The 27363-nt window shown below is 46.0% G+C and overlaps 1 protein-coding gene across 6 annotated transcripts in view; it reads left to right on the forward strand.

Moving 5' to 3' along the window:
- LOC147455828 (purple acid phosphatase 2-like) overlaps positions 1-24184 on the forward strand; it is a 63100-nt gene extending 38916 nt beyond the window's left edge. For 2 of the 6 annotated variants that reach the window (XM_086514475.1, XM_086514474.1), the window contains exons 3-9: positions 5487-5690; positions 5761-5872; positions 6345-6568; positions 6984-7122; positions 7283-7503; positions 23144-23265; positions 23853-24184. In XM_086514475.1, coding sequence (XP_086370601.1) covers positions 5487-5690; positions 5761-5872; positions 6345-6568; positions 6984-7122; positions 7283-7503; positions 23144-23265; positions 23853-24039 — 1209 coding nt within the window. In that variant the 3' untranslated portion in view covers positions 24040-24184. The remainder of the gene's footprint in view (positions 1-5486; positions 5691-5760; positions 5873-6344; positions 6569-6983; positions 7123-7282; positions 7504-23143; positions 23266-23852) is intronic. The other 4 variants (XM_086514479.1, XM_086514480.1, XM_086514478.1 and 1 more) reach the window with 3 other exon arrangements.
- Positions 24185-27363: the final 3179 nt, after the last annotated feature.

Consider the following 27363-nt stretch of genomic DNA (forward strand, 5'->3'; position numbering starts at 1 on the left):
AAACTTTTGATGCGAGCGGGAAATCCGGTCCATCATCCTATTGAAAGTAGCAGGAGCATTTGTAAGACCAAATGACATCACTAAAAACTCATAGAGACCAAATGTCGTCCTAAACGCAGTCTTGTGCACATCCTCTGGCCTTATACGAATGTGATGGTACCCACTCTTAAGGTCTATCCTGCTGAAAATTGTAGCACTCTCTAAACAGTCAAGAATATCATCAATCCTTGGGATTGGAAACCTGTTCTTGATGGTGTTCTTATTCAACACACGGTAGTCAATACACAGGCGCCAAGAGCCATCCTTCTTCTGCACTAGGAGCACTGGGTAGCAAAAAGGTGAAGAACTAGGCTGAATCAGCCCCTTCTCTAAAAGCTCCTCAACCTAGCCCATAATCTCTTTTTGCTGAGCCTCACTAACCCGGTAGGGAGGTCTGTTTGGTGGGCTACATCCTGGCACCAAATCTATCGTATGGTCCTCAGGCCTCTCCGGCAGCAATTGTGACGGTAATAAATCAAAAACAGTCATTAAACTCTCGCGCATTTATCTAACATAGATAAATTTGACTGACAATTATCTGAAACATCACGTGCAAAAATCAAGTACACAGAAAGATGATTCTTAATTACAGAAGTGATAGCCGAAGCAGATACAATAGGGACAGACTCCCCTTTAAGCTTTACATCCAAAACATGAGTTTTGCCCCTATGTTGAAGGGTGATCTTTTTGTCAAAGACATTCAGCACGCCATGTGTTCGGAACATCCATGGAATTCCCAACAGTGCATCACACCCTTCCAATGCCATGATATAAAACTCTTCTATGTCCACATACGACTGAATATGCAGACGCGACTTTCCAATGATGGGAGTGACACACTCTAAGCGGCCAGGACATGCCAACCCTGCCTCTGCCATGTACCCCATCTCGTCAGCTCTGATGCCCAACTTCATAGCTAACTCTGGTGAGATAAAGTTCGCTTTGGCACCTAGATCAAAGAAAATAAGTGCCTTCTGGTCTGTGACTTCACCCCATGCTCTGCATAACTCGCTTGCATCCGTGCTTGGCCTGTCACCCACCATGTCTGGGACTAAACTTGCCGTGGGCTTGGGCTTCTTCCCTTTCTTGTCCCCTTTATCATCTGAGTCAGTTGGTCTTTTCCTTTGTGGACAATCTGTAGCAAAGTGACTAGGCTACTCGCATATAAAGCATTTATTCTCAGCCATCAAGACCTTCTTTTCCTCGAGCGACTTACACACAAAAGGCTTCCTTTTCTGTTTCTTTGTCTGCCCTCCAAAAGTCTCGGCTGAGTCCTTGTGCTTGTTGACCTTTTTTGACCCTGTGACGCTTCGGGAGCCGTTTTCACAAAGGCTTTTTTGTTGAATTTTTCTTTTGCTGCCCCCCTTCGATGTTGTTCGGAGACCCATTGTCCTCTCCCTTCAACAAGGCAAGACCAATGTTGGCAACTTCCATAAGCCGAGTGAGGGCAACCACTCTGTTCTTTGTACAGTAATATCAAAGCCCTCTAGGCAACCCACAACAATACTTCTCAATTTGCTCTGTCAGTGGCACAAACCTGTAGGAGGTTACTGAGAGAAACGCTTTACAAAACCTTCGATTGTACTCTTGTAGGCTCTTGCAAGTAGCCGCAGTGAGTTGGTGCCAATCCGTCATGACATGAACTTCAAATTCATTTGCAGCCACGCAAATACAAACATTTGCTTGAAAGTATACCCATGTGGCAGGTGCCTGTCCTTGCATCAACAATGTTGTCCACCATGTAAGCGCATTGTCTTTCAAGAAAGTGGCAACTTTCCTGACCTTAGAGGCCTCTGTAAAATTCCCTTCTGTAAAAGCTGTATCAAACTGCTGGAGGAAAGTAAGAGCCTTTGCTTTATCCTCAAAGCTGTTGAAAGTGCTAAACTTTACAATTGCACCACCTTCTTTGTAAGCTTTTGGCTTTTCCAGTGCCCCCAAATTGTCATAAGGAATTGTCTGCAACATGGGCACTATAGTAGGGATCATCGTCATTCCTTGGTCATTGACATTTTGTGTCATAAGTCCTGAAAAACCAGCCATGCCAAAATTGCCCTGTGGCACCCCAAACTGGCCCTAATTGCTCCGAAAGCCTTGCTGCATGCCGATATTACCATACATGGGGTTTGACATCATGCCTTGCATACCCCCAAACATTGTTCCCAGGCGCATAACCAGCCATACTTTGGAACACAGATCCACCCCCAAAATATCTCGGATGTACCGTGGGTGGTGGAAAAACCTGATGCATTGCTTGGAAACTGGTTCCCTATCCATTTAATGCAACATGTGGACTTTGAAAGATGGCGGGTTGAAATGGCAAAACCTGTGGAATTGGCGTCCTAACCACCTGCTCATTGACGAAAGAAACCTGTCTTGGAGCCCCCGACTCCGCAACGTGCGAGTTCTCCCTATCCTACTGGGACGCATGAAGTACCTGGGCTTGAGCCTCATCGGGCTCTACTGGCTGTGTGAGTTGCCTTGTGTGATGTGGCACTGATGACGCTTGCAAAAACTCCATAAACCTTGGGTTCTGCACCGGTCGAGAAAACACATTCACAGCGGCAACCAACTGAGTCCTGAACGCATCATCTTCAAGTTGCCCAGTCATAAAGCCCTACACTTGTGGAGCATTCACATCAACAAAGGTACAGACAGGCGTGTCCGTGAACTCTCACCAACCTCAAACATTGGAGGAATAGCCTACCTGTCGTGTGAAGAGGAACCCTCTTCCATACTGCCTTTCCCTTGGTCGGCCATAGTGTAATCCCGCGTTCTTTTACTTTGAGTCTTCGCCACAAACCAACTGAGGCTCACTTCTTAAGGAAAAAGTGATTCTATCTTGGCAATGGAACCATGAAACCGGCCCCTAAGGCGGTAGACTTTGGCTTTCACCCGAAACTTTAGTATAGACTATAGGACACAGAGAAACTTTGCAACTAAAAACTTGTAACGGGAATTGACACTTCAAACACACACGGCTTGGGAGCTAGAGCATTACCAAGCAGACGTCGACACCTGGTGGTCCCAAAGATTGGTGCTCCTTTCGGTATTTCTTTTTTGTATTCAAAGAGGGAATGAAACCTGCGATTTTCTACGAGCTGTCCCGCATAATCCGGGCTGAAAATGACCTGTTTTGGCCCGATTTCGGTAGCATAACTATACTAGGACGCTTCACAGACAGTATCCCCACGCAATAAGTGACTTTCCCGACGCATATGGACACTTTACAAAACCTGACGAGAATCTGCAGCACGCTGATTTCTCTGTTTTCTAGCCCTGAAAATGCGCCAGATCACCCGCACAGCGGTCCCCTCGCGTCCCCGGACCTCCTGGGGGTATTAGGGACCGTTTAGGGTGGAAACCCTAAACTTGCAAAAATACACCGCAGGTTGTATTTCCCTGTTTTGGGCTCTGTTTCGCGAGCTGGTCGCATCCATAGCAAGTCCTCGAGCTCCCGCACTTGTAGGGCTACTTGCCCTTTGAACCGGACGAGATTTCTCATGTGAAATCTCTCCAAATTCACATGTACCTGCGGGGGATTAGCAACTAGCTAATCTAGTATCTGTGCAAGAGGCTCTTGCCTCGGCAATCGCGCATGAACCCACACATTTGTACATACAGATGAAAAGCCCTTGAGCGGGGCATCACGTTTCTGTATTCAAAAGGGGAGAGAGGTGCGCGAGAGTAGAATCATCACGCTACATAGTGCAAGGGTGAATGCAAGCTTTCCATTGAAGCTTCAACACCTGCACCAACTACTCACACACTCACTGTAAGTCACAATGAGAGAGATAGGCAACCCCAAATTAATTTTTGCGCCAATTCTTGGCTGAGGTGGCAGAGTTTGACCTCTAGAGGCTCTGGTGGTGCCAAGTGTCCACTATGCCTCTTTGAGTTAATTTTCCTAGTACCGAGTAGGCCTAAATGACTTTGAACTGAGCCTACACACCCTTTTACTGCTCGGATTCCAGTGCCGGTCGGCCCGACCAACTCGTGGCGACAAGGCCTTCTTGTCTGCAGGTGAAACTCTCGGCCATCGGCCGTTTCACACTGGCCAAACAATGTCCGGCCATTTGCAACTTCAAAAAGAGTGTCCCAAAAATTAATTAAAAATCATCGAAAAGAAACCAACAACTAAGGTTAGCAGTCGTCACGTCCTCGTGAAGGTAATGAGTAGTTGCCATATCCTCGTGACAAAAAGCCCTGGCGAAGCGACAATCCCAAAGCAGATGTTTGACAGTCTCATCACCGGCAGAGCATCTGATACAACAAGAAGAACTGATGCGATGCGCGGCAAGGAGAGTTCCAACAGGGAGAACTCCCAGCAAACAGTGCTAAAGAAATAGACACTCCTTAAGAGGCAAGTGGCTCTTCTAGATTGCTGTAAGATCCTTTCTCCACCATTGATCAGATTTATGTAAAGACCAAAGCGCATTACAGTGATCAGCCAGCCAAGAATCCTGTAGAAGAGAAGCATAAATGTTGCGGACAGAAATGGCATCAAGAGGAGTGTCCCATAAAGTCCAATCTGGCATACGACATCCACTGGCCAGTGTGGCAGAATGGGGAGGAAAACATCCAGCATATGCTCAAGCGCACTCCAAATTTGATGATAATGCACGCCCAACCCAAAGCGTACAATTGCATGAGAAAAAGGGAGCAAATTCCCAGATGAATCCACCACATCATCCACCGTGCGTATGCCTCGGCAAGAAAGGAAGTAAGCTTGGCGAGGCGACCGGTCAACAAGAGTAAGAGAGAATGCCCTACTCCAATGGATGCTTTCCAGACGCAACGAATTCCCATCTGTTTGCTGTCTGCCATGCCAAGAGAGATGATCCATAACGACTTTTGAAGCAAAGAGCAAACTAGAGGACCGAGCAACCAGGAATATGGCTGACCATCTTGCCAAACACAATCTCCCAAAGGGAAGTGTGCCATTGACCAAAAGCGGGAGTGGTAGCATGCTGACATAGGACATAGTGTAGCAACCATAACTGTCCATGGCTGAGACTGTTGTGCAAGATTAGGCAATAACATGGCCTTCCTCGCTAATACGTGGCAACGAAGGTTCAAAATATTCAGCCCCTCAAAACGCTTCGGAGTGCAAAGTTTCTCCATTGATAACAAACGGAGGGCATTTCTTGTGAGAACTAGTGCGCCACAAGTGAGATACAATATCAGACATAAGCGACGAGAGGCAAGAACGAGGCCAATGCAACAACAACAAATAAAACTGAACATATGGCATCACGTTCTGGACACATACATTAAGAGGTATTAATCGAAACACATACATGCGTGGATATTATTGCAGGTAAGCTTTGATTGCTCCATGAAACTTTTTTTTTGTATTGGTACGAAGATGAACCTCTACATTGGGAATGTTTCTTTGTTTAGGTTGTATGCTGTTGTCTTTAGCGTCTGAGCCACCTAATGACATCTTGCAGGTGCATTTAACACAAGGAGATGCTGTTGGAAAAGCCATCATTGTAACATGGATCACACCTTCAGAGCCTGGATCCAACAGGGTTTACTACGGTAAAAAGAAGGGGATGTATCCTGAGTTTGCGGAAGGATCTGTGCTACAGTACAAATTTTACAATTACACCTCAGGATTTATACATCATTGCACCATCGAGAACCTGGAGGTGACAACAATGCCTCTGTCTAGCTTTTGTGATTTCTTAAATACATTGCCCTGAGCTTGATTGCATGCAGCACAGCACAAGGTACTACTATAAATTAGGGGAAGCAGATTCAGCTCGAGAATTTTGGTTTTGGACTCCCCCAGATGTTGATCCAGATACTTCTTACGTATTTGGAATTATTGGTGAGGATGTATCTTGAGTTCAAGGTGCTAGAAGCATTTCTATCAAATTGTTTTCCCATTCGAATGTGGAAGATAAGACCTGCCAATATGAGCCAAATACTAGGTTCATCAAACTTTTACACATATGTCGTCGGATGAGGTTCATAGACTTCTACACGTATGTTTCCGGATGAGTGCATTGTTTACAAAATTTTTAAGTGTTTAAATAGATATACTCTCTCTGAAAATTGTAGCTTTGGTTTAAGTACACGCTCTTGTTTTACTGTGCTATAGCTATCTATATTTTACACTGTATGCCACATTTCAAACTTGTACCATTAATGTCGTGATGACACACAACTGTACTTAAAACAAATTGTATTTATTTCTCTCCTGTATAAATAAAAATTTTCACGTGGCTTACGTGTGCATGTATGAGATTTATTACGGTAATATAATTACAGGATTTCTTATGCTCAAGCATTTATTGCAGGAGATTTGGGACAGACTTACGATTCTCAAAGGACGCTCCAGCATTATTTGGAAGGGAATGGACAAACCCTTCTTTATGTAGGTGACCTTTCCTATGCTGATAGGTATCCATACCATGATAATACAAGGTGGGACACATGGGGCCGTTTCTTGGAACCAAGCACTGCCTATCAACCTTGGATTTGGACAGCAGGAAATCACGAGCTTGACTTTGTCCCAGATGTGGTAAGCAAATGTTATAACACCCTTAAATGGTCTTGATGGTTAGCTTTGGGCAAACTTTCGAGCTTTGCCAAAGTTAGATAAGAATGAAGTTCTATTCCTAGATATCTTGAAAGTATTTTTGTTCATTATACCCTAATAGGAATGTGTTTCTGTGTTCTACCTCTATTTGACAACACTCATTTTCAGACCACGGAGCAAAAAATTTAAGGTTACCCAAATGATACTCACCTTTGCTAATAACAAAGCTGTTACTGTAAGTAAGAGATCATTATTATATGAAACATAGAAAAGTGGAGAATCAGGATGTGCACAGGTTACAGTTTGGATCTTTTCTATGTGAAAATTTCCTTGCATTGGTCGTTGGCATCCTGACCTTAAGAGTCCAAAAATGTTAATAGATTTTGTTTTTGTGCAGGGGGAAACGGAGCCATTCAAGCCATACTTGAGTAGATATCCTACACCGTATCATGCCTCCAACAGTACATCACCTTTGTGGTACTCTGTAAAGAGAGCCTCAGCACACATCATTGTGCTTTCATCTTATTCAGCATTCGGTACTGTTTTTCGAGTCCTTAGTTCTGGATAGATTTCCATTTTGACGTTTCTAAGAACTGGTGCATGAATGCGTACATGCACATGAGTATGGTGTGTACATCTTGGCCATGTGCTTTATGCATTGTTTTTGCCATTAATTAAGATCTGGGGTGAGCACAGGAACATATACGCCTCAATATCGATGGCTAAAGCAGGAATTATCTGCTGTAGATCGAACAAAAACACCATGGCTAATCATTTTGATGCATGCTCCACTATATAACAGCAATGAGCATCACTACATGGAGGGTGAAACCATGAGAGTTCAATTTGAATCATGGTTTACAGATGCGAAAGTTGATATTGTCTTCGCTGGTCATGTACATGCATATGAAAGGACGGTATGTAGCAACAACACTCCCCTCCCTTTCCCCCACATTCCCCTTCCTTCTCTCCCTTAATTCTTAAGAATCTGATGTGTATAGTGTACGAGAGTCCAATTATCACTAAACATACTATAATGAAACCAAAGTCCATCAGCGAATGATTTATATCGTCTGCTCATTAGGATACAGGGTCAGTGGACAAGGGTTATTGCTTATGGTGTATCAAAAAAGGTATTGTTTAAATCAGCAAATCTAAATACAAAGAAAGCCAAGTTAATGCTGCCCTCGCCTTCTCCCCTGTGCACGCTCTGCACCCCCCCTCCCTCGCCATCGCTCCCCCCCCACAGCCTCCCTCGCGCTGCCTGCCCTACCCTGCCTGCACTCAACACCAGCGTGCAGCAGCCAGCGAGCAGCCTGCCTCCCTCGTGCTGCCTGCCCTGCCCGCCCGCTGCCTGCATTCAGCACCAGCCTGCAGCCAGCCTGCCGCATCTCAGCCGCCCCCCCCCCCCCCCCCCCCCCCCGGTCTGGCTCGGCTGATTTCGTCAGCATCTCCGTCGTGCTCGGCTAGCAGAGGGCCACCGCTCGTCATCGACATTTCGCCCTTTCTTCACAGCAGTAAACACTGATGGAGGCTCACAGCAGTAAACACTGATGGAGGCTCATGCTCCACCTCAGAGGGACTCTAAGGAAGCCCCCTCGCTCGACCCCGCAGAGCCCACCATCCGACTTGCTCTCTCGCCGGCAGAGCAAGCGAGCCTCGCAGTAGAGGTGGAACGTCTGCAGAGGCGACTTCCGTCATCTGCAAGATTCTCGGCACCAGACCCAGCAGAGGAGAGGTGCGCGATCTTCTCCAGGCCTGCCTCCCTGCCGAGGTGGGCAAGATCGACCTCTGAGATGGCGTCCAAGGTCATCGCAATGAGTCCCTTGGCCACCAGAGCAATTCGAGCCCACTTTCGACAGTGGAGGCTACAAATGTTCTGGTAGAGGAGGCAGACCTGTCCATCTCCGTCTGCTTTCTCGGTTTGAGGAGGGAGTACCTACCACCTTTGTCTAGGATAGGCTCAGAGATTGGGACTGTCCTGGAGACACCTCGCACGGCAGCCTTTGTAGCTGCCAAGGCGGCCGGCATCCCCACAGTACGTGTTCTGGTTCGGAACACCCACACTCTCCCGAAGGTCATCCTACTCCCTAGGGTGAGTGGGGGTTGGTTTCGTCAGAGCGTGGAGTATTCGAGCCTCCCGAACCGGTGTTCCATTTGCAGAGAGATGGGCCATTTGGCTAAGGCCTGTCCTCGTAGGAGACCTCGACCCACAGCGCAGGTGCAACCTACCAAGGCTGAACATGCCCAGCAGCCAGACACAGAGGACGCACAGGTTGGTACCTCGACTGAGACCAGCGATGAGACAATTGACGGTTGGTAGCAGGTTCCTAGCCGCCACCGACAGGGGAGGGCTCGCCCCGCTGCTCCCCCTGGTGGTCGACCGTCTACAGCTCAACAGCACTGGGTTACGAGAGGGAACCGTTTTGACCCCCTTCAGTAGCACCCGCCCCAGGAGGCCACTGAACACGCGTCTGCCGCGAGGCGATCTCTTTGAGTAGCTTTGACATTCGCAAACGTTGGGACTTCTTTGACTACAGTTTCACTCGGTTTTTGGGTGACTCTTCTCCTGACCTGGAGGAGTCTTGCTTTCGAGTCCATGTCCTCTTTCTTGCAGCTAGAGGCATTGAGGCTTTGGACACAGCAGGGGTTTCTCCTTCCCATTATGCGGTAGGGATCACAGAGTGGACTCAGCACACAGTTATTAACTGGCTCTAGACTCAGGCTACTGAGTTCTCACACCACATAGGGGACTTAGGGGTGACAGATCTGATGCAGGCACTTTGGCCTCTGGCCAAGTTCAGCGTGACGCCTCCGGATGCAGTGGGTTGTAGACACATTGTGGTGCACTTGTTTGCTGACACTTAGAGCCCTCCCTGTTATGTATTTGTACAAAAGGATTCTTGGACAGAGGATGTAGCCCTTCGGGCTGCACGTTCGGCTTGGGCCTGGGCGGGATAGTCACTTCTTTCGCGCTTGTCTAGAGGTCGTTCGGATGCGGATTACTCTCCATCCAAACCGCCCTCAAAGATAGTGAGGTTGGTTGTTGTGGCAGCAACTGTTTTCTCCCACTGACTCCATGAGGATCATCTCATGGAATGTGCAAGGTTTAGGAGGGCCCCAATTTCAGCGTCAACGGGGTCGGCTACGTCAGGAGCTTCACAGATGCCTTGTGGGTGGTGAGATTGACATTCGTATGCTACATGAGCATCATCTTTGTGAGAGTCGCATTAGACGGTGTGGTCAGATTTTGCATGGTCGCTATGAGACGTTTTGGTCCGTTGCATTTGGATGTGGAGACATCCAGGGTGGGGTATGTATGACTATTGCGGATTCTTTGCAGCAGGCCATTGTGGACATAGGGATTATTGTGCCAGGTAGGGCTCAGTGGATTACTATGCAGGTTCAGGGTTGCCTCATGGGCTTCCTGAACATCTATGCGCCTAATGTGGCGAGTGAACGTGTAGAGTTTTGGTCCAATATTGTAGAGTCTCTGCCGTAGGCAGAGCAATGGTGCATTGGGGGTTACTTCAACATGTTGGAGGACCCCTCTGACAGGATTGGAGGTAGCCATATTACTGTGCATGGAGTTGAGTTGGTAGCTTGGGAGAGGTTATGTATGACTATGCGGGTTTCAGATGTGTGGAAGCACTCTAGCTTTGTGAGACCTCCAGATAGCCTGGCCTTCTCTCGTTTGGACCGTAGAGTGGGAGGAGTGAATCTATCTCGGATAGATCGCTTCTACACTAGTGACCATTTCTGTGACTTGGGTGTGTCAGTTTGCATTTTGGCTGGGACTTTTTTTTCGGACCATGCACCAGTGATCCTCACAGTGACAGATAGACAGAGGAGGGGGAGCACGATGCTTCGCATCCGTGAGAGGGTCTTGCTGGACTCTGCGCTCAGAGAGCGAGTGGTGGCTCTTTGACAGAGGGCTTAGACTTCCAGGACTCTCCTGCTGACAGAGTGGCCTCTAGACTTGCTCAGCTTAGTCGGCTATTTCTCCAGGAGTCTACGGCCCGCCTGGCTACAGCAAAAGAGGAGCAGCGTCTCCGACGGGGCGTTGCTTCCTTGTGGAGGATGCAAGAGTAGCATCCAGATGGTCCTTGGTTGGAGGAGCAGTTGTAGCAGGCTCGCCAGGAGCTTGCCAGCATAGAGGAGAGGCGCCAGGAGTTTGCTTTTCATCGACAGGCATCTGGATCTAGGTGGGTGACAGAGTGACAGGGGCTTTCTTTGAGACAGTGGGGCCCCAACATGCGGCAGCAGAGCGTCAGGATGCATGTAGAGAGCAGGTGTGGGCACAGATGCCTTGTCTTGTGACAGAGAAGATGCGCAAGAGGCTTGAGTTGCCTCTTCAGTCAGAGGAGCTCCACACGGCCCTCAGAGCACTTCCCCGTGGTAGCTGTCTAGGTGAGGATGGTTTGACTCCCAGCTTCTTCTTAGAGTGTTGGGACTTGCTTGGCTCAGATCTTTGCAGCGCTTTTCAGTACATTCTACACACAGGAGAGATGCCTGACAGCTTGATTGAGGGCCTGATTTACCTCATTCCCAAGGAGGGTGGCTCCTTGGATGAGATTCGACAATGGCGGCCCATCAAAATTCTCCCCTACAAAATTCTCGCCAAGGCTCTGAGTTCGAGGATTCAGCCACTTCTAGAGAGCATCATACATGGGACACAGACAGGTTTTGTCAAGGAGTGTAGTATCCTTGACAACATCTTCGTAGTATCCTTGCGTCAACTTATTTTACACATGCCTTTTCTAAAAACATTTTTAAGTTAATAATGTTTTGTTTTATCTAGTTTTGTTTCGTAGCAAACAAAGTGATTTAGTTTGTTTGTTTGTTTTTGTTTTTCTTTTCTTTTCTTGTGTCCCTTGCTTTTATAGTTTTATGAGTGCTTTATTGCCTCTTATAATTCGTGAGTTCAGACTATTCTGAACTTATGAAGGTATATATAACATCTTCACTTTCTGGGAGGTATCTGCCCTCGCGCGCCTTCCTGGTGAGGATCTAGTGATACTTCTTCTGGATTTTGAGAAGGCCTACAATACAGTTGATTGGGATTTTTTGGAGGGCACTTTACGCAGGATGGGCTTCTCAAATGCATGGATCAGAGGTGTGTCAGCTCTTTACAGACGGGCACACAGTCAGGTACTTTTGGCAGGAGGTAGAGGAGGTCATTTCATGCTCACACGTTCGGTCAGACAAGGCTGTCCTCTTGCCCCCTTCCTCTTTCTGTTCTATGCTGAGGCAATGAGCAGGTTTTTGGCTTCACAATAGGTTGGTCTTCGTGGCTGAGCGCTCCCTATTCGGGGATAAGAGCTATTGGATACTGAGTTTGCAGATGACTCAGCGTTGTACTTGGAGGGCCAGGAGGCCAACCTTCACAGGTGTGAGCAAGCTCTTGTTGTGCATCAGGCGCACGGATCAACTGGAGAAAGACAATGGCTTTCTCGGTTGGTAGTGCTCCTACGCCTGATTCGCTGCCAGGTGAGGGCTTCAGATGGATTCCCCCAGGGACTGCAGTTAGATACTTGGGCTGTCAGCTTGGCTTGGACTTGTCTCCTGAGCAGCAGATTCCTCCCCTCCTCCTATCCATCAGGAGAAAGTTGTTACATTGGAGTTCCGCATGACTTTCTCTGGCAGGCAGAGTTGTAGTGGCCAACCAGGTGTTGTTGGCTACTATGTGGTACATCACTCTTGTTGGATCTTTTCGAGTTCGTGCATCAGCCAAGTAGAGAGGCTGATCAGGAATTTCCTTTGGTCAGGGCGTGACACTCAGATAGCCCGGGTCAAAGTGGCCTGGCAGGTCATCACTCTTCCTTGTTCTCAAGGAGGGTTGGGGATCATAGACCCAGCACAACAGAATAGAGCCCTTCTTGGGAAGTTTGTTGTCAAAGGATTACTCCCAGGGGAGGAGCCCTGGAAGGAGTTTTTGCTGTAGTGGCTTAGTGCTAGAGTACCTCAGGCTGGAGGCCCCTAGCGACCTTCGACCAGATGGATTTTCACAGAGATGCGCAGAGCTGGCCTGAGCAGGAGACTGGAGGACCGTTTCGTTGTGAGTCTTCTCCGTTCCTAGGAGCAGCCGCGGAGAGGCCTAGAGCAGCATTAGCCTACTTGCACGGAAGAGTGCCTGAGACAACCCTTGATTTGGAACTCCATGGTTAGCACTCAGAGAGGCCACTTGGTTGGTAGTAGGCCTCATGTTTCTTGGGGTTCCATGGCGGAGGGTCCAACACTCACTTTAGGTGATTGGCTACAGTTTTCAGGTTTGTCAGAGGAGCTTCACAGCATCCAACTACAGGGCATGAGAGGGGTGCAGAGCATGTGTCAGGACATGACAGAGGTAGTACCTGTTGAGTGGCTCACACCTCTCGAGTCAGCAGCACCCAGATGGATGGGGGCCTTCACGAGACTGGAGGTTCTCATCGCAGTTCGGGCTTGCTCAGAGACTGTATCCTCCCTATTTTTCAAGCTACAGGGTGAGGGTCGCGTACACCGAGTTTCAATAGAGGCCCCATAGGTGGCAGAGTGCTGTTTTCAGAGGATCCGAGTTGTGGGCATCAGTGGGAGGACTTGTGTCATAGATCCCGACCCTGCAGCTCTTGAGACTGGCCACTGGAGGTTGTGGGCTTGGGAGTGTTGTCCATTGGCACGAGTGCAGTGGGATCCTGGAGAGTGGTTTGGGAGGGATCCTTTCTCCTCAGTCGACCATCTAGGCGTCCCTTTCTTTCAGTACACTGTTCGACTGTGACATCACATATTGGCAGCGCGGAGAGAGGCATGTCCTGCTGTAGCACCTCAGGTCTCACAGTTGAGTTCTTGTCAGCCTTTTGGGAGAGGTTGTGGGACTCCAGACAGCCGCACGAGTCACTTTGTTCCAATGTGGTTTGTTGCACATCGAGCTACAACAGTCGGGAGCTGGCTAGTACATAGTGGTCTCTCGGTAGCATGCACAGCTTGTGACCATCTTGCGGAGAGTCAGTGCCATTGTCTTTGGGACTGTCCTTTGGCACAACAGGTATGCCAGCTCTTTCCACGACAACGCAGTACACTTGGGGGGCAGCTGCTTGGTCCACTCTCACGGGCCTGGCAGCATGCACAGCTTGTGACCATCTTGCAGAGAGTCGGTGCCATTGTCTTTGGGACTGTCCTTTGCACAACAGGTTTGGCTTCGTGTCCTTCGGGTGATGCCAGCTCTTTCCACGACACGGCAGTACACTTGGGGGACAGCTGCTTGGTCCACTCTCACGGGCCCGGCACTTCAATTTGAGCTATCCTCCACCAGCAGGACGATAGTGATGCAAGGGGGGTCAACCTACACTCCAGCCTGCTCTACAGAGCTTACTCCACAAGAGTGGTACAATGAGAGAGGGGAGTGTTGGGAGCTCATCTGCAGCCTGACACTCTAGTTTATCTGGCGGGCCCGTTGCTTCTGCATCTTTGAGGCTCGCCCTGTACCACCAGCAGAGACTGTTCGAGATCTTTGGCTAGAGCTGATCCACACTCTCAGAGGACAGTTTGAGAGACTCTAGGGCAATTCCAACCGCATGCGGGAGCGTAGAGAGGCTTTCCTTCGACTGTGGCGCCCTGGGCATTTCTTCACCATGGTCCACGGTGTGTTGAGATGGCACTACCGCCCACCTGTGTGGATTTTCCCTCCTCCCATTCCTTGATTTAGCCTCATTGTACATATGTTGTTTTTCATTGGGAGAGTCTCCCCCCTTTGTTTGTTGTAGCCCTCTCCTCTGTGGGTCCCCACGCGAAAGGGACTCCTTTCTGTGTCAAGATATGCAAAGGGGAAGCAACCTCTGCAAACTTTCCAATGTACCGCCTGTAGTACAAACACAAGCCCAAGAAGCTTCTAACTTCATGGACATTCTTCAAATCGGGCCAATCACGGATAGTCTCTATTTTGGCCGGGTCCATCTGCACTCCTGTTGCTGTACAATGTGTCCCAAAAAGTGTATCTCTGGTAGGAAAAATTCACTTTTCTTCGCATTAATCACCAACTTGTGATCTCGTAATGCTTGAAAGACCTGAAGCAGATGTTCTCTATGTTCTGCCTCATCCTTGGAGAAAATAATGATGTCGTCAAAGAAAGTGCCAACAAATAATCTATACTCTTGAAAAATCTTGTCCATCATCCAGTTAAATGTTGTAGGAGCATTGGTTAGGCCAAAAGGCATCACCAAAAACTCAAATAACCCAAAAGTCGTTCGAAAGGTTGTCTTGTAGACATCTCCCGACGCGATTCGGATATGATGATATCCGCTTTTCAAGTCGATCCTGCTAAAGCACGAGGATCCCTATGGTCGGTTAAGTATATCATCAATCCTAGGAATCGGAAATCTGTTCTTGATGGTGATTTTGTTGAATGCTCTATAATCGATGCACATTCTCCAAGATCCGTCGTTCTTTAAAATCGATAACACTGGAGAGCAGTACAGTGAAGTACTAGGCTAGATAAGACCCTTTTCCAAGAGGTCTTTCACTTGGTTCATAATTTCTTCGTTCTGGGCTCGGCTCACATGGTAAGGTGGCCGGTTCAATGGTGTGCTTCCAGGTATCAGATCAATGGTATGATCCTCAGGACGAGCGGGTGGTAACTCGCTTGGCAGGCCCTTTGAAAAGCAATCGGCATGAGTGGAGAAAATCTTGGCGTTCTTTATCAAGTTCAAACATATTTGTCCTATTCTCATCATTCATCTCTTTCAAGAAGATTGAGTAAATAAACAGACTGGATTTCATTAATTTTGAAATGGTTGAAGCCGATACAATAGGGACAGACTTGCCCTTAAGTTTTACATCAAGTACAATGATTTTGCCCTTTTCTGTGGTCAAAGTCGCTTTTCTCGCCCGATAGTCGACCACGGCGTTGTTCTTATGGTACCAGGGAATTCCCAAGAGGACATCACAACCTTCCAAAGGCATTATGTAGAAGTCCTCATGCCCCAAATACCCCTGACAATGCAACCGAAGTTTGCCAATGACAAGTGTAATGGCTACGTCCCTGCCGGTTGCCGCTAGAACTACCTCTGCTAGTGGTCCCATCTGATTGGGTGTGATCTCGAGCCGCACCGCCAATTCAGGTGAAATGAAGTTGGCCTTGGCTCCTCCATCAAAGAAGATCAGGGCTTCTTGGTCTTTCACTTTGCCCCATGCTTGGTAAAGTTCTGTACTCTCGTCCATCGTGCTTGGGTCAGTACCCACGCAATCTGGAACCAGTCTTGTTTTCATCTTGCCTTTTCCTCCACGTTCCTCAGCTGCTTTCGAACTCTCAGGCCTTTCTTCGTCCTTGTCGTTCTGTTCTTTTGGTGCCTTTTCAGGGCACTTCGCGGAGATATGCCCAGTTTTACCGCATCCAAAGCACTTCCCCTGCTTGATGTAGAGAGCTCTCTCTTGAGGAGTGCGTTTGGGTCGTGCATCCTTTGCTTTCTTTTCTGGGCTGCTCTTCCTCTTTCTACTTTCATTTTTCGAAGTCTGTTCGGTCCTTTGCGTCATGATTTCATCTGTGGGGTAGGTCAAACTGCCTAAATGAATGGCAAAACCCCGTTTCGCATGACTCGTCCGTTCCTGAATGGAATCTGACTTTTGCTCTAAGCAGTGATCTCGGATCTCTGTAGGAAGTCCCAAGGTAAACCACTCAATCTGTTCTTTGAATGAGATCTCTTAAATGAAGAGGCGGGTAGAAAAGAGCTCCAGAATCTCTCGCAATGTATTCTTCTTGGTCATCCGAAGATGGTTCCAAACAGTTCGTATGTCTCGTTCGTACTCTCGAGTCAGCCAAGAAGAAATAAAAAGCCTTTTGAATTTCAGCCATTTAACTGGCGCCGTCTTGTTTATTAGAAGTGTGGACCACCAAGTTCGAGCATTTCCCTTGAAGTAAGAGGTAGCCCTCCGAATCTTGGAGTGCTCTGAGTAACGCTCTCCAGAGAAAGCTATGTCAAACTGTTGTATGAAAGACAAAGCCTTTGAAGCATCTCTATAACCAGAAAACGTGTCATATTTAATTGACTGTCCACCTTCCTCAAACTCTCGAACTTTCTTGCTTTTATCTTCCAGAAAGTCATACTAGTTGGCTTTATAAAAATTCTTCTTCTTTGCATAAAAGCTGTTGTCGTAAGAGTCCGAACTATCTGAAGACGTGTCACATGACACATCCAACCCTATGTGTCTGTGGACAAGCTACATCATGACCAGGGTTCAGTTCAGTCAAGTCAGTCTAGAATAGGAAGTGATCTGGCACCTTTGTGAGTCTGTTCGCAGATCGTGCATGTCCAGACACTTAGAGTAGATGCATATCCTCCGGTGGCACACAACATGACCATCAGATTCCCATCAGATTCCATCAAAACCCATCAAGAGCATTTTTACAGTGCATAGACCTATTTTCCCTATTTTTGACATTTTTTACTTATTATTTTTAAGTGACTTTTGTTGGAAAGTAGGTAGGCAATTTTGCTAAGATAATATATAAGCAAATCAAAGCTAGCACTTTCTGGCAGAAGAGGCAGCAAGAGCACCTTGCTCAACAGGCCAACTTCTCAGCAGAACCCCACAGAGGCCTAGCGTTTTGCAAGAGACTGCAACACCTAGCGTTTTTGGACCAGAGCAACCAGCGTTTTTGCTTATGCATCATCCTGGCGACAAAACCCCATCAGATCAGCCTAGCGTTTTGCATTGCAAACCACTGGCAGCAGCAGAAGACAAAGATCAGCCTAGCGTTTTTGCATCTGCATCACACCTCAGCGTTTTACAGATTCATCGCGACGGAACCTCATCAAGCACCAGCGTTTTCAGTTTTCAGCAGTCAGACTCTGCAATAGAACCCCCGAACCTCGCAGATCTCACCTTCCCACAGCAGATCCTCACCGCACGGTCAGATCCCGCGAAGTTTACAGATTCAGCCCGGAAAACGCAGTTTTCAGCATCTGCGTTTTCAGCGCGTCGTCGTCGCATCGCCATCGACATCGTCACTGACAGAGTCAAAATTCAGCAGATACAAGATTTGCAGATTTCAGCCCTTAGCATTCTCAGATTTCAGCCCGTCTCGTCGTCGTCCTCATCGTCGTCGACATCGTCGGCAAGTCCAAGCATTGTAGAGATTTGTGCAATCATAAGTAGACCGCTCTCGCCATAGAGAGTGGGGCCTTCGGAGGAGGGTTTGACAACATTCTGGTGTCGTATTCTCTTCTCTCTCTATCTCATGCACTTCATTCATAGTGTCCATTCACTTTGTTTGTGTCCATTGCACTTTCTCATGAAAGGAATGGAAGGCTCTCCCTTCCGTAAGTAAAAGGAACCCTTGAGCACAGTTCGGAGCACTCATCTTGAGTAAAGTTCAACATTCATTCCGCTGCACCTTCCATTGGTATCAGAGCTTTGGCAGTGTTGTGTATCACTTAAGGAAAGAACCACAAGAACCACATAATTTTTTTTGCTTGTTGCGGGCGTACGTAACCCAAGTCCTCTTGGGTGTGTCAATTCCTAATCGTGTTTTTGAAGAGTGACAGGAAACCCAAGAAAGAAGGGCTTTCCAACCTCCCTTTGTGCCTCTTTTTACTCATTGAGAGCGGACTGTGCACTTAGCGGCCGGCCAATCGACGTGAGGTGGGAAAAAGCAACCTTGGTGTGAGCGCAAGGCCGCCAAGGGGTGCGCCCGCGGAAAAGAGCAGAACTCGGATGAAGAGAAGATCCTTCTCTAACACAGATTGCAAGCGAAAGAAGGACCTCAAGAACCTCAAGACCCGCAAGAACCTCAAGAACTCAAGATCCCCAAGAACCAAGACCCCCAAGAACCCAAGTTCCTAGTGAACTTAAGAACCCAAGACCACAAGAATCCACAAGAACCCTCGACTTCAGTGGATGGTCATCGTTCGTAGCGGAATGGATACTTCGCTTGGAGGTGATGAGCATGAGAGAGGCGAAGAAGAATTTTCCCCACTAGGAGGTTTTTCTGACCCTCCCCCTTCCCCATCCACGACAAGGATTGCACTAACTCCGATGGAGGCTTTCGACAAGAGGATGATGGACAAGGAGTTAGAACGCAAAGCAAGAAATGTAGAAAGAATAGTAGCCATAGATCGTGAATCCGCAGAAAGAAGGGCAGCCAGAGATCGTGCATATGAAGCAAGAATGGAAGCCATAGAGCGTGAGCACGAGCAAGCATGCCTGGAAAGACAAGCAGAATTTGATCGCGAGAACAAAGCAAGAAAAGAAAAGAGCGACCAACACATGAAAGAGTTCTTGTGACTCTTTTCTCAAGTGCAGGCACAAATGCAAGAGATTCGGGAAAAGGAGACTCTCTCAGTCTCTTCTTCTCCAAAGCATGACACACAAGATTTGCATGATGATAAGCATGATGGTTTGAATGATAATGATACGCACGACGAATTGCATGACAATGACAAGCATGATGATTTGCATGATCAAGATGTGATTTCTCACGAGCATGATGATTTGTATGACCACGATGTGATTGTTCACAAGGATGATGGTTTAGTTGATGCTTTTTCTAGCGAAGCTAACCTCATTGCAGGTTCGATCAATCACGAAGAACCGATCTTGGCTCTTGAGTCGAGGTCTACAGAACCCCCACAGGAAGATTCGATCAAACACGAAGAACCGATCTTGGCTCTCGAGCCTAGGTCCAAAGAACCCTCACAGGAAGTACTATGTGTTCGATTGATTTGTCAGCACGCATTATACGAGTGTTTCATTCGTGCTCGTTTTTTGTATTTTAGTTAGCGTCTTTATGTGATCCCTTTTCCTAGGCATGACATATTGTACGTTGAGCACGTTTCACTCATGAATGAGCACGGATGTATGCGGATTATTCATGAAAAGCTGAAAAATATGCATTCAAGGATGTCACATCCCATGTCTCTTCCTTGGCAAGACACAGTTGTAGAACGAGCACATGAAAGTATCAGCACCAAGCATGGGCATTTCCATTGTGAATTGCCACAGTTGATTGATTTAGATCAACAAGACAAGAGTTGATCTCATTGTTTGCGTGTGTGTGGTGAACGGTTTGGCACTCCGTCTATTTGTTCATCTACATTGCATGCACAGTCTTTGAGGAAGATGAGATTTTCTCCACTCACTTTACATGGAATGAGTATGTTCATGGTTTTGTGTTGGAAGTGGTTTCAGGAATTTTCCGCGGAGATTCTTGAAGAAGGTAAACGCATGATTATGGACGAAGTTGAAGCATCGAAGGAGCCACAAAAGACTTTGTGTCGCTTTCGGCGCGGCCCAAAGAAGCAAGCGTTGCAGACCTTTATGAAGTTCAAGTATCGCACGACCCACGCATCAGAGTGGGCCGACGAAGAGTCCTTTCCAGGATTCATCCGGATGTTATTGGCGATCTCCCTCGACGCCATACAGTTCGGTACGAGTACCTCACTTTGAAAAGGAGGGGATGTCACGTGACACATCCAACCCTATGTGTCCGTGGACAAGCTACAGCATGACCAGGGTTCAGTTCAGTCAAGTCAGTCTAGAATAGGAAGTGATCTGGCACCTTTGTGAGTCTGTTTGCAGACCGTGCATGTCCAGACACTTAGAGTAGATGCATATCCTCCGGTGGTACACAACATGACCATCAGATTCCCATCAGATTCCATCAGAACCCATTAGGAGCATTTTTACAGGACATAGATCTATTTTCCCTATTTTTGACATTTTTCACTTATTATTTTTAAGCGACTTGTTGGAAAGTAGGTAGGGCAATTTTGCTAAGATAATATATAAGCAAACCAAAGCTAGCACCTTCTGGTAGAAGAGGCAGCAGGAGCACCTTGCTCAACAGGCCAACTTCTCAGCTGAACCCCACAGAGGCCTAGCGTTTTGCAAGAGACTGCAACACCTAGCGTTTTTGGACCAGAGCAGCCAGCGTTTTTGCTTATGCATCATCCTGGCGACAGAACCCCATCAGATCAGCCTAGCGTTTTGCATTACAAACCATCGGCAGCAACAGAAGACAAAGATCAGCCCTAGCGTTTTTGCATCTGCATCACACCTCAGCATTTTGCAGATTTCAGCCCTTAGTATTCTCAGGTTTCAGCCCGTCTCATCGTCGTCGACATCGTCGGCAAGTCCAAGCATTGTAGAGAGTTGTGCAATCATAAGTAGACCGCTCTCGCCATAGAGAGTGGGGCCTTCGGAGGAGGGTTTGACAACATTCTGGTGTCGTATTCTCTTCTCTCTTTATCTCTCAGTCTCATGCACTTCATTCACAGTGTCCATTCACTTTGTTTGTGTCCATTGCACTTTCTCATTAAAGGAACGGAAGGCTCTCCCTTCCGTTAGTAAAAGGAACCCTTGAGCACAGTTCGGAGCACTCATCTTGAGCAAAGTTCAACATTTATTCTGCTGCACCTTACAAGACGAGTCCTTTGTAGAACTGTCAACAACTGGGCGAGATTTAGGCTTCTTTGCCTTTTTCTTGTCCTTTCCAAAGCTTTGCTTTTTGCTTCGCTTTTGCCTTTTCTGTCTTTTTCGTTCGAGTCAGAGGAGCTAGAACAACTCTCAGAAGAAGAAGAAGAAGAAGAACTGGGTACTCCTTCAAATCGAACACGCTTCTTATGTTTTCTTGCTGATACAAATGTAGATTGACGACCCAAATAACCCGGGAAGTCAGTTCCTTTCTTCTGCTTTTTGTCGTGCTTTTTTGCTTTGTTCTGCGCGTCAAAAGGCTGAGCAATTCGTGCATCAACCACCTCTTCTAATTCTTGCTCTGAATACATCCTTCGAGTAGGAGGTTTCTTCAGTGCTGGTTTGAGGGGTGGTTCTATGGTCTGCCGCCACTATGAATGCACCTTGTCGAAGGAGGTTTGGCTCATAAATTTTGCAAATTTCGGGTCCTTCGCAAAATTTAACATCATCTTTGTTGCATCGCCAATCAATCGTTGACGCTCCATCTCTTCGAGCTCCGCCTAAATAGGCTGAGGCGGGCCGTACTCCTCGCGTGAATCTTCGCCGTGATCTCTTCCCGCATCTTCGGATGCAGAGGAAGTCGACTGATCTCTATTTGAAGCCATAAGTGCCGCGTAAAAAGGATCGGATTTCCCGGTAGAAGAGAAATCGGCCGTGCTTTGATACCACTGTAATAGACTTGGACACTCCAAGTCGAGATTCTACCGCAACACCATAAGAATTCACTTCAAAACAGTTCACAGTCCACAATTGATTCGACACTGGCCCGCCGGCGGAGTTTCATGCGTAGAGATATTGGCCCAAAAGTCTGGCGCCCCTTTCGGTATTTCTTTTTGTATTAATCTGCAACTCAAAGTACAAGAGAGTGGGAGGCTTTCACTCTCAGACTCTGCGTCCAGATGCTCTGAGAAGTGGGAAGCCTGCCCACTTATTGGTTTGTGATAGCACCAGCCTGCTGGAGCCTAATGGCCATGGAACCAAGCCAAAACCCGAGGCTAAACATGGCTAGACACAACCCGACATGGGAAACCTACCTCACACTGCCATGCACAGCCACAAAACAGCCCTCACTCCCTAACATCTGTCCTTGGGAGAAATTGGGACCGATTGGACAAATCCAGAGAGATGCCTGAACTCTATTAGTAAATAGAGGTAAAAAGAGAAAACAAATTAGTAGAGGCCACCAAGGCTTGGAGAAAAATAGGTGAGGCTGGGATAAAGTATCCCAGGCCTACAGGAGCCTACATGACCATGGAAAGAGCCAAAAACTCAAAGCTACACATGGCTGGGAAATCCAGACATGAGAAAACTACCTCACACTGGTTGGGCACAGCCACAAAGTGACCCTTACTCCTTATCACCTGTCCCTGGGAGAATACTGAGACCGACTGCTAAGTCATTTAGTTGGATGTATATCAAAGTTATTTTCGTCGCTGCATGGTACAATTCTTGTACCCATCGTTTGTGCAATTCAGAAGCAAATATGACTCTGATGGCGGAGTGGGGGCCAGGTTGATTGGGACCCCATCATGGTGCAATCTTCTCTTGCTCCTTTTTCTAATAGTCTAGACCATTGTAGTTGGTCTAGGCAGATGTATGAATAATGACATTTGAAGAGAGATTGAGAGACCTCAGACCACTAGTCACTATGATCCAAGAATTTTAGGCCTTTTGCAAATGTAAATAAACATTTCATTTCATTTTCGTTTCTCTCTTTGATGTAACCTTCAACTTCCCTGAGTGAAGAACCAAAGAACTTGGTAGCACAATGGGCAAGGAAGGGGTGTTTTGATTATCTGATTTCTTTGTCACATAAAATCTGTTGTGCCTGACATTGAATTTTGGCTGCTCACTTTGATGAGTCTTGTATCACACGCTGCCATTTTCTTTACATGGGTTTGCTGCTATCGGGCCGTGTGGTCTATTAAAGGCTGTTGGAATGATCATATGTTCCTTCAACCTTTGAAAGATTCCTTTTGCAATTTCATTGCCTCCCTTTGCCAGACACTACACTCGTGCTTTCATATTGATGAGATGCCTATGCAGACATTAGAGTTGTTTCATGATTGCTTTTAGTTGCATTCCACCTAAAAGCTGAATTTTTCATGGCCGCAGTATCGAATTTCCAATGTGGCGTACGATATCGTGAATGGGCAATGCACTCCTGTGCGAAATGAATCTGCACCGGTTTACATTACAATCGGTGATGGTGGAAATTCCGAAGGCCTTGCTGCAGAGTGAGTCCTTTCATGTCCATAGCACCATTTTTGTGCTTCAGGAAGCTTGCAAGTAACATGTTTGAAGAATCTTTATCTCTGCGCAAAGGCATGCATGCAAAAGGACATTGGTGCAGCACCAATGCATTCAAAGACATGCATATGACACGTATATCCATGGTGAATGACCCCAATGCATGCAAAGACATAAGTATGCCACATTTATGAATGGTGAATGAAATGCATAATAGAAGGGGTGTGTGTGTGTGTGTGTGTGTGTGTTTGCCCTTTCCCTATTTCAAATTATCTATTGGTCAAGCGTTGCATTTCGCTTATGACGCTGGAGACATCACTCTTGATACCTATAGGATTTACTTTGATTGTTTCTAGCCTTCGGAGCCTCATTGTGCTCCGCTTTTTATCTTTCCTTCTGTGGGTTTTCCTCGCTTTGAGGTTTCCCACTTGTAAATTCTATCAATCAAGATTTACAAAAAAAAGTGTGTGTGTGTGTGGCTGGTTGGGTTGGTGGGCACAACATAGAGGCATGTCCGAGTCAAGGCTTACTACTCTTCTGAACGTTTTACTTTTGCATGCTGATGGTTTTGCAGGTTCATGGAGCCACAACCAGTTTATTCTGCCATGAGGGAAGCGAGCTTTGGTCATGGCATGCTTGAGATAAAAAATAGAACACACGCTTATTACTATTGGCACCGCAATGACGATGGTGAAGCTGTGGAGGCAGACTCTCTATGGCTTTTTAATCAATATTGGAGCTCTAAGGCAACAATGGGATAGACCTTGTCATGTTCACCATATTCTCTTGTTGAAAGTAGTCTTAAAGAGAAAAGGCTACCATTGCTTTGGGTTTTTACAACCCATTTGCAAAGCTACTACTGTGGAGATGTCTACCTTAATGAATAAATACTTCGTTTGGTCTGGATGTAAAGTCTGAATGCAATCGGCCTCCCGCTCCCATGCACACTTTGCCTTTTACACGTTTTAACTTTACCAATTGAAGCATCTCCCGTTGATTCCCCTTTCCCTTTCTTCATACTCGAGCACACTCCCAACAATTTTTTGAGACTTATGTTTTAGGTCGAAAATATATGCCTCAGAAATTGTTGTTGTTGTAGGTTACGTTTTGGTAGGGTTTGTTAAGGAGATTACAAATGTATAGATGAATAAAGCAAAAGGCCCACAATCATGGCACCCTCAGAGACTCAAGGTCAAAAGCAAAACTATTTGTGAATGAAGAAAAAGCCCTATAACTATGGCACCCTAGGTTTGATGACCAAAAATATGCAAGGCTCATGACCATTTTTGTGTTTTCTTTTATTGGGTCAAAATGTCTTAAAAAAATGAAGTGTGAGAATGAGTGGGCTAGCTACACTCCAACGCTACACAAATTGATTCAAACCCCCCCCCCCCCCCCCCCCCCCCCCCCCCCCTCTCCCCACCTTCCTCCAAATCTCCACACACGATTACCATTCACCCATTAAAAAACCCAACCACCTCTCAACTATAATTCGAACAAACCTAGCGAGATGGGATCAAGGATCCACATCCATCTAGGACCCCAACATCAATTGGCGCTATATATTTTGTTCTTTTTGTCCCCACGACATTTCCCACACCACCCAACCAGCGAAGATACCTACACTGGCAACATAGCAAAGTAATCTTGGCCATGTGAGAGCTCCCTAAGAATACTTTTTTCCCCAAGTTTTACGATGCTCGTTCATCCCATTGTAGATCCTAAAAGCTACTCATCCAATTTTGGCCCATTTGGAGTCAGTTTGACTTTGTATGTCAAATTTGACGCTTTGTAGTCTTCGAGCTACCCAGTTTATAAGTTGTTTGTGGAGTTAGAATCCAATTCTGGCATCTGACAAAAACCTAGCTTTTTTAATTGGGACCCCCCTCGACCCTTGTCGAATGGTCGAGTGGTGATATAGAAGTGTACTATTATATGAGGATATGCTACAGTTCAAGTTTTGTCCGATTTGGTTGAACTGATAGGTTGCTATGGTCAATTTTTGGTCGTAGGACTTTGTGCACTGCTCGAATTCTAGGGTTTTTTCCTGGGGTTTAGACTAGCTACCGGCCATACATAATGGATCATTGATAAGTATAGAACTTATCCCTCATGTCTCGTGCGAGATGGCACTGTAAACGGGTGACTGTGGACTCCGAAAATCACGCACGAAGAAGGTCGAAAGCTCTCTCTCCAAAGGCGACAAGTGGAAATGAGGTGATTTTAAACTACCCTAGATATCTATACTCGGACTTCCCAAACCATTTTTCCCCAAATTCCCCTGTAATGAAACTTCTAGGACATGTTTATAAGACCTAAGCACACATGCTTATGGTTTCAAATCCCACTTTAGGTCAAGTGAAAAAATCACGATTATTAACAACAGTGGATTTTTGATCTAGTCGTTTTCGACCTAGAATGCATCTAAATACTTAGCAACAATGATGCCCCAATACCCCACCTATACTTAGTTTTTGATTTTGAAGCTTAAATTCCTACTTATGATGAGATTAGGCCGCGAGTCGGCGATGCCAAAAGCTATGAAATACTGTGAAAAATGCATAGAGCTCTTACCTGCTGTTGCAACGCAACAGACGCGACTGCAATGTGACAATCGGAGAGGGAGTAGAAAGCATGAGAAGGAGAGAAGTGAGCGCCGTTAGCTCTCACTGTATTTCATTATCCAAAACTTAATAATAACTTTAAAAAATTGGCTTTTATACCTTATCCAAGTTGTTTGGTGGTCAAAACTAATAATCTGGGAGCTCTAACTAAAGACAGGTTGATACAATCTGGAAGCTTGTAGCTCTGGCTCATCAATTACAAAGTTTATCCAGAAAATATGAGTTACAATATTCTCGATTCATCAAAATAATAAATCTTTTTACAATGAAAGCTCCGAAAAATGGTGTCCAAGTTAGCTTACTGCTAACACTACATCCAAAGCAAGGAGAAGACTAAGCCATACATACACTAAGGTAATGTTTTCTTGTTTTATGTATGCTATTGTATTTTCTTGAAAGTGATTTATTTTCATGTTTACATAAATTTATGCTTAAGCTCTCATTTTTCCATAAGAAAGCCTTTTGCTTAGGAAGAAGAAATAACTACTTAATTTCATTGTTTCCCTCTAATTATGGTTTGCTGTTAATCATAACTGACCATGTTGCTAACAACTAACCCCAATGTTATTTCAAGTTCTGTTGTTTCAAGTTCTCTAGATTACTAGACTAATATGATATAGAAAGAGTAGAAAGCACTCTCTTTAACCATAAGTGACTAGAGATCATACTTATATTTCAAGTTTTGTTCTCTAGATTACTAAACTAATATGGCATAGGGAGAGTAGAAAGCACTATCTTTAACCATAGGTGAATGGAGATCATACCAAAATAGCATGAATGTTAGATGATGATTAATATCTATGCGTATCCTTAAACCCCGCCAAAAATATATTTTTCTATTTTTAAAATGCACAAGATAATTGTCGCATAATCATGGGCAATTAAGTATTTGAAATTTTTGGAATTAACCATTCTATTCAAAGTGGCATTATAATTACTCTAAAAAGAATGCTCTTATGAAAGGTTCACAAGTTTTTCTTTAAATTTAAGAAATAGGATTTTTCTTCTTTCAAACAGAAAAAGAGCATGTGTGTAAGATTTGTTTAGTGATACCAATAAAGCTAATACTAATTCTCTCAAGTAGAGTTAAGTTTTGAAGGGTGGCTCTATCTTAATCAAAGGAGTTTTTCCTTGGAAGTGGAAATTTTCTTGCAATTAAGGTTATTCCTCCCTTTTATCAATTGGAAAGTCCCAAAACCATAATCCTCTTCTAGCTACATAATTAATCCTCTCTACGGTAGCAAAGGTATGCCTAAATCCCTTCTTAAAGAATAATTTGTTAATCATTCATACACTATTGCACGAGCATTTTTCACTATACTAGCATGTCCACTCTTAGGAACTTCACAATTTTTTTTGCTCACACTACCATGCATAGAAGGGTTTCACTCTTGCATAAGCACTCAAAGGAAGCTTCTTGATTATTTGACTCAAGATTCCAAGTTGGTGCATTCCAAAGTT

This window comes from Adiantum capillus-veneris, chromosome 6 (genome assembly GCF_014529385.1).
Source record: "Adiantum capillus-veneris isolate H3 chromosome 6, ASM1452938v2, whole genome shotgun sequence".
Taxonomy (NCBI): domain Eukaryota; kingdom Viridiplantae; phylum Streptophyta; class Polypodiopsida; order Polypodiales; family Pteridaceae; genus Adiantum; species Adiantum capillus-veneris.